This window comes from Aphidius gifuensis, linkage group LG1, assembly GCF_014905175.1.
Source record: "Aphidius gifuensis isolate YNYX2018 linkage group LG1, ASM1490517v1, whole genome shotgun sequence".
Lineage (NCBI taxonomy): Eukaryota > Metazoa > Arthropoda > Insecta > Hymenoptera > Braconidae > Aphidius > Aphidius gifuensis.
In genome coordinates, this window is record NC_057788.1 from 27,191,882 (window position 1) to 27,211,533 (window position 19,652).

The following is a 19,652-nucleotide window of genomic DNA, read 5'->3' on the forward strand; positions in this document are numbered from 1 at the left end:
ATAATATATTTAATGAAAATTAGGGTAAATAATTTTTACTATTAATATTTATTTAGGATAATAATAATTATAATAATTAGCCTTGGTTTTTTGTTTTTTTTTCTTTGATTAATCGATAGTTTATTTATTATATTTAGGTCTTACACAAATATTAATTTAAACAAACAATTCAACCAAATTATTATTGGCAATTTTATTATTAATATCGAGTAGAAATTTAGATTTAATTTATGGCAATTATTGGATAGATATTGTTGTTGTTAACTACTACTCAGTGATTTCTAAGTTTCTACATTTCACAGAGGGAACACGATTGGCATTTTTACAAGCCTATGATTACATTTATATTTCAGGAATAATTGTTACATTATAAATATGGAATACATGTAAAAAAAAAAAAACAAAGATAAAAAAACAAACAAAACAAATTCATCTCGTTTTGTCCTGAAAAAGAAATTTTGTTTTTTTTTCTTCACTTTTTTTCGTTAATTTTTTAAAAACATTTCAAAGATTTTTATTTGTTTATTTTTTTGTTTTTCTCTTGAAAAATCTGATGAAAGCCTTTAATTTTTTTTTATTTCTAACTACATCCCAAAGTTTTGTCTTTATTTTGACCAAACAATATTGGAAACTCCGATCAACGTTATCTTATCTTGTTGACAACCATTATTTTTATTTATTTATTTTTTTTTTTTTGTTTATTTTATCTTTTATTTTTTAATAAAATAATTATCATTTGTTTTCTAAACTTGTCTGAAGATTATAAATTACACACACGACAATACTTTAAATATATACGAAATGATATTTAAAAAAAAAAAATATAAATTAAATAAACAAAAGAATAATTTTCATATAAAAAAATTTTAAATGTAATTATTTTTATTTTTCATTATTTTCTAAACTCATAAATTTTATATTTTTAAGAAATATGAAATTGGCTATTGACCATTGTTTTTATTCTTTTCTTTCAATATTTCTTTACACCTAAATTTAATTTTCTACATAATAATAATAAGAATTAAAATATTTAATAATTAAACTTACAACTATTATTATATTAATAATTATAATATCGACAACTGCACGACAATGTTATTTAGAAAAAAAAAAAGAAAACAAAAAAAAAAAAATAGACAACTAAGAGTATATTTGATGATGATGAAAGAAAAAAAAAAAAAAAATTACAACTATACCATAAAAAAACTAATCATAATAATAAAAAAAAAAAAAAAAATCTATGATTGAATGGATATTGAAGCTTCAACTTTTTTCTTGTGCTCAAAGTCAAAATGATGATACATAAATGTGTTAATGTTATTTCAAATGTATATTTCAGGTTTATTCTTCTTGATATTTTTTAGCTCTACTTGTTGAAACCACTGATGTGCTGGGTGCTGGTGTTGGTTCTGTATCATCCAACTGAAAAATAAATTTAAAAAAAAAAACAATAACAATACAATAAACTATGATGAATTTAATATTTAAAAAAAATATTCAATGACAAACCTCAACAAGTTCTGGTTCAGCTGAATTTGTTGGTCTTGATACTGTTGGAGCAGGATTAACTCTTGCTTGTACAATTGGATTTGGTACGGTACGATAATTACCATGTTGTTGTGCATATAACATTTGTTTGTGTTGTGCTGATAATTTTTTAGCAGATGTATTATGATGTCTAGCATATTCTTGTTGTGCCAACATATTAGCAAGTGTATTTGTTGGATTTGGTAATTTTGGTTGTTGTAATTGTTGTTGTAATAATGGTACTGGTTGATGTTGCATTTGCATTGGTGGTCGTCCAACTGGTAATACTGGTGTTCCCATAAAATGTTGATTTTCAATATAATTATACATATTAATCATAGCTTGTTTAGTTATTTGCATTTGTTGTTCTGGTGATGCATTTGGATAATCTTTTTGTATAAGAGCTCTAATTTGTTCAAATTCTGGTCTTTGTGTTATTGTTGGACTTAACATTTGTGCATTAATTTGTTGCATAAATAATTGTTCTTGATAATTCATCATTGGCATACCCATTTGACGTCTACCAGCTTTTTCATCTTCATATTCACGCCATGCTTGTTTTCTTTCTTCTTCATCTAATTCTTCTTCAGCTTTATTTTCTAATAATGAATCATGTTCATGATAATTTCTAACATTTTTTTTATGACGTAAAAATATTTCAGCAAGTAAACGATCTTTTGGTAATTGTAAACTTGTTTCTTCATCACATGGTTCATATGTATATAATTGTGCAAGATCATTATTTGTATAATGACGTTCAATTTGTTGTTCATCAACAACACGACATGATAATGATAATTTTGTAACTTGACGATTATATATTTTTTCTTCCATTGTACCAGCAGCAAGTAAACGATAAACATAACATGGTTTTTTTTGGCCAAAACGATATATTCTAAATATTGATTGTACATCATGTGATGGATTCCAACTGGCATCAAATATTATAACTCTATTTGCTGCTGTTAAATTAATACCAAGACCACCAGCTCTTGTTGATATTAAAAATAATCTTGCTCTTGTATTTGTTGGTCTATTAAATAATTTACACCATAATGAACGATTTTCAGTTGATGTTGAACCATCAAGACGAAAATAATCTAAACCAAGTGACCAATTACCACTGTGTCCATCTAAATAATCAGATGTTTGTCCTTTTTGTGTTTCATCATCAATCATACGTAAAAATTTTTCAATCAATGTCAATGAATATAATGATTGTGAAAATACCAATACTTTATCACCAATTTGTTCACTTTCTTTTAATATATCAAATAATAATAGTAGCTTTGATGATATTCTCATATCTTCAAAATAATCATCTTCAACAAATTGTGACCACCATTCACTTTGTCCAGGTTGTTGTTGTTCATCAATAACTGGTTCATATGGTTGTGGATTTGCTCTTGTTGATTTTGTTGATCTACTTGTTGTTTTTTTTTTATTATTTTCTGTACTTGATGTACTTTGTATACTACTACTACTATCATCTGTATCATCATCATCATCATCAATAAAATCTTTTAATGAACCTTCAGAATCAGTATCATTATTCATACGTTTACGTTCAGCATCTTTATCAGCATTTAATTTAATACAAATTGGATGTGTCCATACACGTTGTAATGATTGAAAATCAGCAAATAGGGAACCACCAGCAGCACGATGTCTTCTTGCTAAATTTTCAATATAATACTGATATAATTTAACTTGTACTTCAGTTAATTTAATAAATATAACATATTCTTGTTTTGGTGGTAAAAATGGTGTTAATACAGAATAATCAAAACGTTGTACACTACCCTCAAGCATTTTATGTAATACATGTGCACGTTTTTTCATTAATTTAACATCATATTCAGTTGAATCATCAAATTGTCCATTATTTATTGGATTAACAAATCTATTTAAAAATTCTTTTTTAGTACCAAGTAAATTTGGCTTAACAAATTGTACCATACAATGATATTCAACCAAATTATTTTGTAATGGTGTACCAGTTAATACAATTCTTCTTAATGTTCTTATTTTACTCATTGCTTTACTTATTGCTGTATTTTCACTTTTTAATAAATGTCCTTCATCACATACAACAAGATCTGGTCCTGGTTCAACTAAACAACGATAAAATGATTCACGTATTTTTTTAGGTACTTTTTTACCACCATTACTTAAATTTCTAAACATTTCATAACCAATTATTAATGCACCACCAGTTTTTTGCCATTTTTCTAATACATATTTTCTTTCAAAATTTTTTTTCATTTTAGTCATTTCATAAACTTCAATTTCATCCTCATCACCATTAATTTCTTTTAGCCATATTCTAAATTCATTAACCCAATTTAATACAGTACTCAATGGACATACAACCATAACTGTTTTAACACCAGTTTTATCACAATTTGATAATAATGTATGTGATAATGTAACTATTTGAAATGATTTACCAAGACCCATACAATGAGCTAATATTGCACCAGAACCTTTTGTTGTTTTAGCACGTTCTAATGATTCAAAACATGCATCCCACATAAATTTAATACCTTGTGCTTGATGAGGTTTTAGTTTTTTAACTAAATTTTCATGTACAGATAATAATTCTTCTTTTGATTCTTCATCAAAATCTAATACAAGATTATCAACTTTTTTTTCACCAGCAAGTCTAACTTCATACATTTCATTATATATTTTTTGACGTTCAGCCATACGTTTTAATCTTTCTTCTTCTTGCATTGCTGCTTGTTTTGTATCATCAGCAACTTTTGTATCTTTTAATACTCTACGTATATTTTTACGTCCACTTTTACCTGGTGTACCTTGTGAATTATTTAATTCTTCAATTGAACTATCATCACTATCTGTTTCAGCTGCTTTTATTCTACGTCTTTTAGCTTTTTGTTTATTTCTTGTTGTTGATGATGAATCAGAATCAGATGAATTATTATTTTTTTTACGTTTTGTTTTATTTTTTTTATTACTTTTTTCATTATCTGATTTTTTATTATTATCAGTTGTTTCAAAATCACTATCTGAATTTGAATTTAATTCTAATATATTTGCATCAGAATCAGAATCAAGACGTTGTTTTCTAACACGTTTTTTTTTTATTTTTGCATTATCATCATTACTATCTTCTTCATCATTATCATCATCATGATTTTGTGATGATTTTAAACCTGATGATTTTCTTTCAGCTTTTTCAGCTTGTTCATCAGAATCTGAGCTTGTAAATTTTTTTGTTAAAACATTATTACGACGCCATCTTGATTTATCAGCTCCACCATCATCACCGCCACCACCATTATCATCATCATCACCGTCTTCATCATCATCGTCATCATCATCGTTATCATTTGTTTTAGATTTTTTTGTTTTGGTTTTTTTATTTTGTTCTGTTTCATTTTCTTCTTCATCTTCAGCATTTGAATCATCAAGTCTTTCAAGTTCTTCACCCGAATTTGAATCAGTATCACGTAATAAATTATTATGGGCAATCATTTCAGCTGCATCACCAAGATCACCAATTTCAGCAGCGTTTCTTAAATTTTGTTGTTCTTCATTTTCATTATCATCAGATAATGAATTATCAACTTCCATTGTATCACCGTTATTAATATTATTTAAATGATCCATTAATGTTTCTTCAGTTTCTTTAGTTTTTTTTTTACGATTTCTTGTTGATGTCGAAGTTTCTTCGTCAGATGATGATTTTATTTCTCTATCACGATTACGATTTTTTTCCAAATCAGCCAATGTTACTAAACTGAAAAATATAATGTTTAATTTTTTTTTTTTTTTTGTTTTCTTCAATAAGCAATTATAAAAGTTATGAATATTTTTGTGAGCTTCAATCATTAGGCAATATTGATTATTCATCTCAACATATTTGTGTTATTGCTTTATTGAATGTTAATAATGTTTGTGATTTGAAAATAATAATAACCAACTAAATAAGCAAGTTTAAAGCAAAAATAAATAAAAATAAAATCAATTACGAAAAGAAAAAATAATCATTTAATTACAAAAATAAAAAAAAAGCATAATTAAGCATAGTACCTCTTTAATTTTTTATTTTCTACGTATTCCTTTGATTTTTTTAGAGCTTTGGCATGTTTCCTAAGTATTCTTGGTGGGATTCTTTCAATCCTGACTGTACACTTTAGCTTAAGTTTTGGATTATTTTTATAAAATTGATTTATTATTCGACGAAATGCTTTTTTATTTAATCTTGCTTGTTGAATTGGTGAATTTTTTAAATTAACTATTTTATTATTTGATATATTTTTATCATCTGATGATTTATCAGTTGAATTTTTTTGTACATTATCAGAATCAGATGAAGATGAATTAAGAAGTTTTTTCTTAGCTTCATTATCACTTGATGCAGAACTATGACTAGATAAATTTTTTTTATTTGTTTTATCATTTATTTCATTATTTTTATTTTCTGATAAATCAAGACGACGCCTTTTTTTATCTGGTTGTTGTGAACAGTCATCAGAACTTTTATCTGGTTTTTTTGAATTTTTAGATTCTTGTGATGATGGTGATAATGTTTTTTTTCTTTTTGAATAAGAATGTTCAAGAGCTTTTAATGTTTTTGAATCGGTTTTTTTGACACTATCATCATTTATTTTTTCAACTTCAGTATCATTATCATCATCATCATTACTAGAATCAGAATTTAATAATTTTTTTTTTGCATTTTTTTCAGTATCAGAAGATTTTGTTTTTTTATTATTTGAAACAGGCTCAGTGTCCCCACCATCACTTGAACTTTCAGCTAAAAGTTGCTTTTTTTTAATTAAATCATTATCCGATACTTCACTGGATGATGATTTATTTTTTTTTGATTTAGCAGGTTCTTCAGCATCGTCTTCTTCATATTCTGTTGAAACTGAATCTTCTGATTTTTTTTTCTTACTTTTATTCATAGCATTTTCACTCTCATCATCATCATCAGAAGAATTTTGGGTTTCTTTATTTTTTGGAGATTCATCAACAATTCTAGTACAATCCAGTGATGCTGTTGAATCAATTGGTAGTTTTGGAAGTGTATCATCAATATCTGTACTCTGATCATCATCAGAATTATCATTAGCTGATGGCTTGTTGTTTGTTAATTTATTTTTTAACAAAGGTTCTGTATCATCACTGTCTGATAAATCCGAATTATTTTTGGATGCTAATTTTTTGGTTTTATCAGTTGCTGAAAATATAGGCTCTGTGTCTTCACTATCTGACGACTTTGTCACAACTTTTTTTGATGTAGCAACATCAACCTCTGTAGCATCAGAGTCATCATTTTTATTTTTAGGCTCTTTTTCAACTTTTTTATTATTTTCAACATCAGTACTTTTATCAGCATCAGAAGTATTTAATAATTTATCTTTATCATTAGATTTACTAGACTCTATAGCTTTTGTTTTCTTTTCAGTAATTTCTTCATCATCAGACGACTCAGAAAATTCAAGTTTTTTCTTGGCAATTATTTCATCTTCATCAGATGTAAAATGATTATCAATGTTATCATTGACAGTTGCTTCTTCATCATCAGGAAGTTCATTCGATTTTTTTCCTTTTGATACAGCCTCCTGTGATTTAGCCTCGTCTCCAGATAAATCAAAATTTTCAATAGTTTGACTTTTACTTTTTGCTTGAACATCTATTGCTTCATCACTATCAGATATTTCACTTGTTTTTTTATCTTTATGATTTTTTGCTTCTGTTGTTTCCATGTCTGACGAGTCTGAAATTTTTTGTGACAATGAATTTTTTTTAGACTGTTTAGCTTGATCATCATCAAGATTTTCTAGACTCTCAACATCTTTAATATTATCTTTTGATGATTTTGTATGTGAACTTTTAAATTCTTCATCAGTTGAACTATTTCTTGATCTTCTTGATAATGGTTTTTTTGTTTTAGCTTCTCCAGATGTTGAAACTCTTGATTTTCTTTTTTTTAAATCTGGTGAAGAAAATACATCATCATCAGCTGAATCATCAGATATTATGGTCACTTTATTTTTATTTTTATCAAAAATTGGTTCACTTGTGTTAATATTATCTTCAGCAAACATATCTTCAGCTGATTTATTATGTTTATCATCATCATTTGTATTTTTTTTTGCTCTATTATCATCATCTGAATTATCTGAAGAAAATTTATGCTCTTTATTTTTATCATTTGATTTGGAAGCTTTTTGTGATGATAAATTCATTTCAATATCTGAATTATTATTACCATTTGAACATTCACTTTCAATACCACTACTTTCTATTTTTTTATTTTTATTGTATTTATCATTTTTTTTAATACTGGAAGACTTTTTTTTTGATTCATCATCAGAAAATATTTGGTCACTATCACACTCAGATACAGTTGGTTCTTTTTCATCTATTTTTTTTTCAATTGATTTCTTGACAATTTTTTTATTATTTTTTTCTTTTTCTTCATCATCATCATCTGATGATGATGATGCTGCTGCTGATGTTTCATGCTTTGATAATGTTCTTCTTCTTTTAGTTGGTTTTGAATTTTTTAATATATTTTTAACTTTTGATTTTTTACACCATCCATTGTACTGTTCATATAATTTTTTTTCATTAATCTCTGTACGTTTTATTAATGAACATGCAATATTTTTACATTCTATAATATATTTTGAAGCATCAATTGCCTTAAATTTATCTTTTTTCATATATAATTTTTTAGCAGTTTCAATATCATTTGTTAATTTTTTAGATGTACTTATTAAATCATCAAAATATTTTTGTGTTGCACTTCGTAAATTTAATACTTGAGTTTTTGATAATTCACCATTTGAAGAACTACTATTTAATGAACATGATACATCTTCTTTAATTGAATTAAGATTTTGTAGAGGTACATAAATTTCTTTGACAATTTTATTCTGAGTAAATTCTTTACCAGAACTTGAATCAGATGTTGTTCGTGGTACTAGTGTTGGTTTTAGCCAACTTTGTGAATATTTTTGACTCTGTGATGCTGCAATTTTTGATTTATCAACTTGTGATTTTCTAATTGTTTCAACACTAGTTATTTTAATTCTTGAATCACTATCAGAAGACTTTGATTTTATTTTATTTTTATGTTTTATTGGAAGTATTTTTTTTTGTTGTGTTGAAATAATTTTATCAGGTTCAAAATCATTTGTATCATCATCATCATCATCGTTATCATCTTCATCAGTTGTTAATAGTACACTAATATTTTTCTTTTTTTTTGTATTTTGATTTTGAGATAATTTTATTGATGATGATTTAACTAATGATGGTTTTATTATTTTTTTATTATTATTATTTTTACGTTGTGACGATGAATCCTCGGAGCTGTCATCGCTGTCATTGTTTCTACTCCTTGCTGATTTATTTTTTTGACTCCTTCTGAAACACAAGTTTCCCAAGTCCATGGTTTGCATATATTTTCTTTGATATTATTTTTATTTTTCATATTAAGCCAAATAATATATAAAATTTACTATTATTTTATTTTTATTTATTTTTTAATCAGTGAAATTCATGCTATGTCATTTTTAATCTATATATGCATTTTATTGTCTGTAGTTTTCTTCGATTCATTTGTGGAAGTTTGCTCGATTCTCTTATTAAATTCATTATATTCATAGCTTCATTGAATTTTCAAACTTCTTTTTCCTTTTTCCAAGACTCTTGTATTTATTTTTATTATTTTTTTTTTCTTTCATTAATACAATCATTATTTTGTTTTAAATTTTAGTAGATTCTTAATGTTTATTAAAAACTAACTACTGCAGATAAATAATAAACTACAACGATAAACATGCTTTTTTTAAAAAAATTATATTGAGTTTATAATTAATTGAAATAATAATAATAAAAAATTGTGTTATTTTTTAAATAATAAATTAAAAAAATATTAATTTGCATTTGAATTGAAATAAGAATTTTGAAATTTCAATGTTTAAAAAACATGCCGAAGGTTTTGGGCAGCGATTAAAAAATAAAATTGAAAAATAAATAATAACAAAACAAGTGGTGATAAGGAAAGATGATGTTTATTTATTTTGTTTTTTTTTGTTGATATTCTTTGAAATTTGATTGGAGATAATTAATTAAAATAATTTACCTGGAATTTGATGCCATCATTAGAGCACAGACACCACGACGTTGCCAAAGTGGCTTTGTGTTGCACACAAAACACCTCCAATCTGAATTTGTAACAACAAGCAAGGTGTTTGCTGCATTCCTTTTAATACATTTCTTAAAAAAACAAAAACAAACATTAATTAATTACAAATATTATTACAATTAATATATACATTAATTTGTTTTTTTTTTTATTAATTCTTACTTTGCAAAATGAAAAGTCACAGTTTTTTCCAGTACAAACAAATTGTTGATTAACGTTGCTCCTAGCACAAATAAGACAAGAATTTTTTATTGTATCCTCATCAGCAGTTGATTGTAATAATCTAAATTGATCAGCACAAGGCTAAAAAATACAAACACAATATATAAAATTAATATCAATCATCATGATTGTTGTTGTTGTCATTGATAGATTATTAAAATATTTACCTGACACTGAAGGATTCCTAAAACTGGATGAGAGTGTAACGTTTCACGGTTGATTGGATTTCCACACGAGGCACACGTACATTCCCAAGTTGGAATTGTTCTCAAGTCTGATAACAAAAAAAAAGCATTAAAATCATAACCAGACAAAGCAATCATGAAGGAGTATGAAAAAAAAAAAAAAAAAAAAAAAAAACAAGAAATAAATAAGTAAAAAAAAAAAACATGAACAAACCACTGAATTTTTTTGATCTGTAAGTTGATTCTTCTGCTGTCATCCGCAATTCTTTTGTCTATATATTAATAACAAATAAAAAAAAAAAAAAAACATTATCATTAGATTGTTGTCTTGTGTATTAAGGAAGCATCTGTGCTTTTTGTGTATTTTTTTTTTTTTATTTATTTTTTTTTTCTTTCTTATTGCGTCTGTTTACCAAGCTTTCCATTTTGACGAAAGGACGCCGATCAGTAGATCGGTTTATGATCTCCAAATGTAATTTTTAATTGTAATTATTATCACGATTTAAACGAGATAAATAATCACTCAACATTCGTTTTTTTTTTTTTTATACTCACGTATTACTTAAACAAATCCGCGTGTTAGGGATTTTTTATGTGATTGTGTAAAGGACCGATGGTGACACCTCTCCTTGTCCTATTTCCAGTTTCCACTGTATTCTTGCCTCCTTTTTCGCGCAACTGGCGGCCATATTGCTATCATCCCCTCCAATCAAATTAAAGATGGTTGTTTTTTATTATTTTTTTTTTTTTTGTTTTTTACATTATTTAAAAAGTATTTTTAATATATTTAGAAGACATTATTAGACAATATTATTATATCAATAATTATTAATTATTTTTTAACACACAATTATCATATTTTTTTTATTAATTAATATTTAAATAAATAAATTAATAATAACGCATGCGTAGTTTAAACAAAGCGCCAAAAAAATGTAAAATTCAAATAAAAAAAAAAAACATTCGTTTTTTTTTTTTTTTTCTTTTTTATGAAAAATTTATATAAAAAAAAATTTTTTTCTGTTTTTTTTTTTTCTATAAATATGTAGGAAGGAAAAAATAAGTAAATAAAATTATTTATTGCACAGAATTTTTGTATTTTATCGAGTTATCATGGAAATTCATACATATTTTTTGTTATTTTTTATATTTTTTTTTTTTACAAATTAAAATTGCTTAGTATTTTATTATTATTTTATCAAACATTTGATACGTAATTTTATTCGTTTTTTTTTATTTTAAATTAATTAATAAAAAATTAATATAATAATAAATATATAAAATAGTAGAAATCAATAAGACTGAATATATTATATTCAAAAAAAGTCTTGTGCCAATTAAATAGTATACTGCTAGTTTTTTTTTTTTTTTTTGAACACACTAAAATTAAAAATTTAAATACAATATTTTTATTTGTTTATTTATTAATCTTACTTTAATAATATTTTCTAAATTAATCACAAGTAGCATTATATACTACTGCGTATTAGTCTTTTAAGCATTTTATTATCTAATATGTTTTTTTTTTTTTTTAAAGTAGCAAAGTTGTGATTATTCGGACAATTTATTAATGTAATTTAAAATTACATAATTAATTTATAATTAGCCTATTATTATTGACACATTATTACACAAATTTATTATATATTATATTGGATTCGTTGACATCCTCGATTAGAAAGGAAAAAAAAAAAACAATTCATTGATATTTTTTATATTACTAATAGACTATTATATTTTTGGATTCTCGTTGAAGAATTAATTAATTCACTGGAAGTCTAAGTTAAAATGACCCCAAGTAGGCCAATAACTATATATTTTTTTTTTTCATTATTTTCATCGAGTTCACTTAGTATATATGTAAATCGAAGAAAATAATTTATTTTAAAATAGTATAAAAAAAAAACAAAGAAAAACAAACAAACTCAATATTACACACCAATAATACAATGGCAGTTATTTTAACAATTGCCTAATTTTTTTTTTGTTTTAAGTCATTCAACAATATTAATGAACACATAAATTTTAAATTTACAATATTGTAAATTAATTATATAATTTTTAAAAATTTCATTAGTTTAAAAATGTTAATAAATCATTAACGAGTGTTTGTGAATTAATTTAATATTATTTAAAGTCAACAATGACTTGATAAAAATTAATTAATCAAGTCAATGAATAATGAATAATTAATAAACTTGACTTGATTATATATCATTGTTATTTTTTTATTATAGACACTCGATGCTAACATTATAGTTGGCTTTAAATTCAGTCTTAAAATTTTTTTTAATTTTTTTTTTTTTAAATTAGATTATAGTTATCGTTTATAAAACGTATCCTATTACCATTGCCAGTCTTTCCATTTGTGCTTGCTGACATTTTAGATATATATTTATATATTTTTCTTGATCTTGTTATTGTACAGCATCAAGCTGTTATTTACCTTTTTTTTTTTTACTAAACAACTTGTCTTTTTTTTAATGATTTTATATTAATAATTTTTCTCCATTATCGAAACGTTTGATTTAATTTTGTTGATTGAGTTACTGTTGCCTTGGCATTTGCATGATTTTCCTGATAATGTTTCCAAAGACTTGTTACATTATTAACCTGTGCACCACATCCTGGTATTTTGCATCTAAAAATAAAAAATAATTATGTGTAAATAAATAATACATATGTTGTTGTTGTCGTTGTTGTTGTGAATGATGTTTCAATTGAGCCATCAGAGTCACTGTCTTTAGTTGTAGACCCAAATTAACAATAATTAAATAAACAACAAATTGTATTTTATAAAAACTTACAAAAAAAAACTGACAGTAGAAGCTTTACTTTTTGTTTTATTATTTGGTGATTTTGGTAATTGTTTTGTAATTGTTTCTTGTATTTTATGACTATCTTGATGATGTCGATAGTGAGATATGTACTTGTACATTTTACCACAACCATTAATATCACATTTATATGGTTGTTCTTCTTTTTTAAAACGTGACATTCTTTGTTTTTTTGGTGTATATTCTTCATCATCACTACAATTACCACTAGCATCATTATTAACTTCAATTTTTTTAACATCACCCTCTAAACCACTTCTAAATACACTCTCAAGATTACCCAAATCAATTCTATGATCTTGAAGTTTTGTTTTATCATTATTATCAATCATTAAATTATCATTATCATCATTATTTTTATTTCCAATATTATCATCATATACATTGTTATGATAAAATGTTGTATCATGATTATTATCAATTTTATGTGATGATGTTATGTATTCAGTATTTGATGAATAATCATCTATATTATTATCTTTATTATTAGTAGTGATATTTTTATCACAAATATTTGTTTTAATCAGTCTTTCATCTTTATATATATCATCATGATTCGTTGTTAAATTTTTATTTGTAATAATATTTATATTTTTTCGTGTTGATGATTTTATAAATCTATTTGTATCATTATCTATATTTATTTTATCATTATCATTTTGTTGGCAAGTATCATTATGATCATCTTGTTCATCTTGTTCACCACCACCACCGCCACAATCATCAACATCATCATCTTCAACAGTTGTTCTTGGTGTATTATCATCATCATCATCATCATCAATATTTGTTACACTTGCTGGTACTTCAAAACATATTATTTCTGGTTCAGTTGGAAGTGCTGGTGGTTGTCGATGACAATTTTCAATGTGTTCTGTTAAATTATCACTTGTATTATGATGTGAACCACAACTTGTATATGGACATACAAATGCATTTGTCTCATTACTGTGACATTCTTGATAATGACGCCACATTGTACCTGGATCTGGCATTTCTTGTCCACATCCTGGTTCTCTACAGCTAAAAATTATTTCAATAAATAATTAATTATTTATTAAATAACAATAAATCTATATTTTAAATTAAATTAAATTTTCATACATAAAACGAATTTTTAATTCTTCTAGTGCTTCATGTGTTCTAAATTCATCATGATTTGTAAATATTTTACCACAACCCTGTTGTTTACATGTAAAAATTTCCTGAAATAAAAAAAAAATCATAAAAAATTATTGAGAATCATTGTTTTGGATTAGAGGTTGATGACCTCACATCAAGCATCAATGGCGTTTCATTTACGCATGTGTAAGTAAATACATACTTTTTTAGGTGCAATTTCTTCAATTGTACGATTTCTTGATACAAATCTAATGACACTGACCTCAGTTGGACGATCAGTACATTCAGTTCCTTGTCCCATTTTAATTAATCTAAAATTTATAGCTAATGTCAATTTATTTTTTTCATAATTTAAATTATATTATTAACTAGGGGTGTTTATAGATATATTAGTAAATGTATGTGTGTTTGTATTTATGAGTAAAATGCAATTCAAGAAACTGATCATTTAAAAAAAAAAAAAAAATGCATTTTAATATTTAATATAAATTATAATAATTGTTATTGATATTTATGTAACTCACCTCTAGACTCTGTCAATTTAATTGATACTTAATAATAATAATACAAAAATTTTTACATTATTATTGAATGTTGTATATCAATAAAAACACTGTGTAACTTTGTTGTCATGTCAGTGCAGAAAACTGTCAATTAATCCCCTCTTTTTTCACCTCCTTTGTTGTTATTTCCGAATGAATTATTATTCACTGAGAACCACTGAATTCAGTGGATGCGTTTTGCGTCTCTATTTTGTCTCTATTTTGTAGATAAAATATATTTCTGATCTACCAACAAGTCTGACAATAAATAAAAATAAAAAAAAAAAAACCAAAAAAAACATTACGCGTGGCCAGTGCAATTTGAAAAGCTCACTGCTGATTGGCCTTTGGCAACGGATGTTTTCTTTTTTTTTTTTTTTTGACATCATTTGACATATAATATCACAATTCGCTGAATGTTATTAATTTTTAATTTTATATAATTTAACTAAAAACTATTTTAATCAAAGTGACTGTCTGTAATTGTGTCATAGTAAAATTATTAATTTTTAAAAGTTAAAAAAAGACATATTACCGAGCTGGCGTTATCATTTTTATCAAGATTTTGGAGAGACAATGACAACAACAAAAACATGAGTGAAATAAATAAAATTAATGACAATAAAAATTGTCAAAAAATTAATGAAAATGATATTAAAAATATAAAATGTGAAACTGGTTATCATGCTGTTTATGTACCACAAAATGATTCATCAAAAAATACATCATCATCAGGTAAATAATATCAAATTTTTTAATAATAATATTATTATTTTTTAAGGTTAGTTGTAAAAAAAAATAATAACAAATATATTTAAATGATTTTTAGATGTTCATATATATACAAATAAGCTTGATGCATTGAAAGATATGAAAAAAAATAAATCAGCAAGATTAATGACATTTAAAACATTGCAAGAAGCTGAAGAATTTACAAAAAATGGTTACGAGCAAAATAATAAAAATATAAACAATAAAATAATACCAGTTATACAAGTAACAAGTAACAATAATGAACCAAGTTTATTCAAAGGTCCAACAAGTCAAGAACTCGTTGCATTTAGAAAACTTATTGAGGCTGGTTTGGTTGATGATGTCAAAGAACAAGTATGGAATAATCCAAGGTATCTTATAAGCAGTGGTGATACACCAGCAATACTTCAAGTAAATATAATTTTTATTATTTAAAAATAATTATAAAAATAGTTTAAATAAATTATTAAAATAATTTTATTTTTAGGAAGGCAGTCGTTATAATGCTGTTCATATTACAGCAATAAGAGCATCAAATAATGTTGTCATGTTAAAACTTATTCTTGATATTGTTAGTGATCCAAAATTTTCTGGTTTAATGTATGGAAAAGATGAGGATAATGAACGTGCACAAATTTTATTAGATCTTTATTTAAATACACCAGATAAAGGTCTCAATGAAACACCACTACATTTTGCTGTTAAATATGGACACAAAGATTTGGTTAAATTACTTTTATCATATCCACAATGTCAAAAAAATAAAAAAAATAAATATGGCCAGTTACCATCGGATATTGTTTGTTCAAGAAAAGGAAAAGATGATGAAACACTTGTTAAAGATATTAGTTTATTATTAGAAGATCAGTATTATGTACCAGTACTACGTGCTGAAGATAATATTCTTCAACCAAGAATTGGTGAACCATTTTTACCAATAAGTCCACCAAGACTTAATCTTGATCCATTAAGTCCAAAAATTGAAGTTGCTGCATTTGCTGGACCAATGACTAAACCTCAAGCTATGGAATTTCGTAAAAAATGGAAAACACCACCAAGAAGAAATTTAACACCAAATGATAATAAAGAAAATTTAAATAATTCATTTGATTATTTAACAAGTCCAAGATCTAAAAATCCAACATCAAGATATCAAGATAGTGAAAAAGGACTTGAAAGAGTTGGAAGAGATTTAGCTGAAGAATATCATGTTGCTTGGAAAGAATTATGGCCTTTTTTAGATGGTTTTGTTGATCTACGTTGTGCAGAAGGTCTTGCAATGTTGGAAAAACATTTAAATTGTTTATTGAATAAAGTAGCTGTCAAGACAAAAAAATCTAGAAAATCAGAAAATTCAGTTAAAAGGTGGTTATTTGATGATGATGATGAAAAAATAGATGATGTAGATGATAATGATAATGATGATGAAATTGAAAAGTTAGCTGAGAAACTGGGTATGTGCTCGTTGGGAAAAACTTTTGAGGACTCGTCAGACTCTGGTATATTTTATTTAAATTATAAATAATTATTAAATATATTTATAATAATCATGTGTTATATTATTAATTAAATTATTTTTAGATGATGATTTTCATACACCATCAAGTTCTCCATTACCAAAAGTTGGTGATCACGAGTCTGATAGTTCTGATGATGATTTGGTTGAAGCTGAAGAAGGTGATGCTGTATTTATTGATGGAAAAGCACCTGGAAAAAATGATTTTGCTGTATTAAATGCTATACCTGATTTTATTGATTCAGAAATTTATCCTTATATCTACAGATGGAAGCATGAAGTTCAATTGGCAACACGTAGAAATAATTTTACCTTTGCCACGCCAAGAAAATTACATATTTAAGTTTTAAAAAATAATGAAAAAACAGTGATGGTCTAATCAAAATCTTGCCTATAATTTTAATTCAAATAACTATTAATTTTTAAATTTAAATCGACACTTCCTTTGCATGATTGAATTTCTTTTATTTTTTTTTTAATAAGATTAACGTAATGTCAATGTTTAAATAATAATAATAATAATACTAATAATTATATTTTCTTAAGAAACAAAAAAAAAAACTTTAATTTTATATATTTAATTTATAATGTGATGTAATATGTCTGTGACTTTGTTGCCTCAGTTATTTTTAGTTTTTATAATAAAAAAAAAAAATAATATTAAATAGTAATTCTATATAAACAATTTTAAATATTAATTAACAATAATTGTTTATTAATAATTAAATAAATGATAAAAAAAAAATCTTCTTTACCGATAAAGTTCTTGGAAATGCAATCGATTTCATTGTTTTCGTTTGGGTTTTTTTCACTTTTTTTGTGATGTTGCTGTATGTTATATAGTTTGATGATGCTTGCGAATGGATCTATTACCACGTGTCTTAAATAATTTACTCATTTTTGCATTATTTTTTTTTTCTACAAATAGTGTAGTTATTTGTTTATAATAATATCCAACAAGTGAAACAGTAAATTAAAATTCAAGTGTATTATTGAGAGTTGTTTTTTATATAAAATAAAAAACAAAAAAATATCAATGGATTCGAGTAATTGTAGGATATATTCAAACCAGGATGTTGCTAATGCAATAATTTTATTTAATCAAGAAATACCATGGACAGATAGATTTGAAAGGTTAATGCATGAGTGGTCGGCTTGTCATCGACCAGAATCATATTGGCGGAGTTTTGTAAGTTATCTTATAAATAGTACAAATGATGAACAGATAAATAAATATTTAACGACAATTAATTCATCATTTTTGAAAAATTGTGAAGATATTTATCGTCTATGTGTTAATGCATCAAATCACGCAGCTCATGATAAAATATTACTTCATCAAATTGGTCGTGTTGACATACTAGAATCATTAAAATTTGATGGTACCAATATAACTATTGATTTTGAAAAAATCCAATCGAAATTATTAAATAAATTTCCATACTCAACAAAATTTCAACAAAATCAAATGTCATCAAAAATTGAATCGTTGATGCAAAGTGAATTTAATAATATATTTCGTTTAATGCAAAATGATTTTCCATTTGCATCACAAGCAGTAATCAAAGAAATTGCATACAATACATTGTTACTTGATAATGAATCTCAATCGCCACCACCACCACCACCACTAACACCAATATCATCACCATCAACAATGAATACAGCTGGAGCTTATAATTATTACACAACTGGTGATTCATCAATAAATAACTCTTGGTCACAACAAAGTTATCAGCCAAATTGTAATAATTATGTCAACACAAATTATCCCAGGAATGGATACACACAAGTTGATAATAATTCACAACAAAATGGATATGTCAATCCTTCAACATCAGGCTATGTCCAGGTTTGTTGAATTAATTATATTAAATATTTTAAACATGAACTTATTTTGTTCTTTTTAATTTACTTTCAGATAAATCCAAAATAATGCAGTTCAAAAATAAATAATTAAATAATACCAGTAGTTTTTTCTTTTTTCAATTATTTTTTTTTTTTTCTTTTTTTCATATGAGTGTTGAACACAAACAAAATGGTAAGACTACACAAACTCTACATTAATGAACTTATTATTCACGTTTTTTTTCATATACTGTTAGTAGCAATTAGCAAATTCATTTTAGGATGAAAAAAAAAACGACAAAAATCAAGATATTTTGTTGATTTGTTTGTTTTTTTTTTTCTTTTTTTTTGTAAATTAATTAATTATGTCATATTGAAAATACATTATATACTCGTTACGACAAAAAGCAATCAAATATTTATAAGAAAAAAAAAAAAACAAAAAAAAAAGAGAAAAAACAAATTAAGATAATTAGGCTATTTATTGTGCCAAGAAATTTCAAAGAACACAACCTAGTGATATCTTGTATTTAAGTTACTTTTGAAAGACTGTTTTAGAATTATTCATCTAGCTCAAGAAAATTAATATTCATCATAATTATTATTTATTTATTATATAATTATGATTATTGATTTCAAATTTATTGAACTTTTTTTTTTTTTCACATTATAATAGAGTGGTATTTTTATAAGCCACCCCAAATAATAATAATAATAAATAATAATTATAAAATTGTTTATAAAACAAAGCTTCATTATTATTTATTATTATTTTTTAGAATTTATTGTAATATAACTTTTGTATAAAAAATGTAACAAAAGTACAAATGGAAAGACACATCTAGATCACACTAAGATCACATTTATAAATTAATTTAGAATAATAATTGCAATTAATAAATAATT

At 24.9% G+C, this 19,652-nt stretch overlaps 4 protein-coding genes across 5 annotated transcripts; 2 read left to right on the top strand and 2 right to left on the bottom strand.

Moving 5' to 3' along the window:
* Positions 1-82: 82 nt before the first annotated feature.
* On the bottom strand, positions 83-10,794 carry LOC122858706 (transcriptional regulator ATRX-like). Of its 2 annotated transcripts, none has more exons than XM_044161808.1 (8): positions 10,542-10,787; positions 10,343-10,400; positions 10,111-10,217; positions 9,884-10,024; positions 9,659-9,792; positions 5,587-8,937; positions 1,510-5,293; positions 83-1,422 (listed from the first exon to the last, which is right to left on the bottom strand). In XM_044161808.1, exons 1-8 carry the CDS (start codon positions 10,551-10,553, stop codon positions 1,342-1,344), a joined length of 7,668 nt encoding a protein of 2,555 aa, XP_044017743.1. In that variant the 5' UTR covers positions 10,554-10,787; the 3' UTR covers positions 83-1,341. The 2 variants fall into 2 exon arrangements, with proteins under 2 accessions (XP_044017743.1, XP_044017752.1); XM_044161817.1 differs by having other exon boundaries at positions 180-1,422; positions 10,684-10,794.
* A 630-nt stretch (positions 10,795-11,424) lies between these two features.
* Positions 11,425-14,782, bottom strand: LOC122858729 (myb-like protein F). The gene is made up of 5 exons (XM_044161840.1): positions 14,612-14,782; positions 14,290-14,398; positions 14,070-14,170; positions 12,936-13,988; positions 11,425-12,769 (listed from the first exon to the last, which is right to left on the bottom strand). The coding sequence occupies exons 2-5, from the start codon at positions 14,386-14,388 to the stop codon at positions 12,640-12,642; spliced, it is 1,383 nt and encodes a 460-aa protein (XP_044017775.1). The 5' UTR covers positions 14,389-14,398; positions 14,612-14,782; the 3' UTR covers positions 11,425-12,639.
* A 38-nt stretch (positions 14,783-14,820) lies between these two features.
* Positions 14,821-17,370, top strand: LOC122858720 (ankyrin repeat and LEM domain-containing protein 2). Its single transcript, XM_044161829.1, has 4 exons — positions 14,821-15,364; positions 15,459-15,793; positions 15,870-16,881; positions 16,964-17,370. The coding sequence occupies exons 1-4, from the start codon at positions 15,223-15,225 to the stop codon at positions 17,239-17,241; spliced, it is 1,767 nt and encodes a 588-aa protein (XP_044017764.1). The 5' UTR covers positions 14,821-15,222; the 3' UTR covers positions 17,242-17,370.
* Positions 17,371-17,688: 318 nt separating this feature from the next.
* On the top strand, positions 17,689-19,017 carry LOC122858741. Its single transcript, XM_044161850.1, has 2 exons — positions 17,689-18,750; positions 18,820-19,017. The coding sequence occupies exons 1-2, from the start codon at positions 17,935-17,937 to the stop codon at positions 18,832-18,834; spliced, it is 831 nt and encodes a 276-aa protein (XP_044017785.1). The 5' UTR covers positions 17,689-17,934; the 3' UTR covers positions 18,835-19,017.
* Positions 19,018-19,652: the final 635 nt, after the last annotated feature.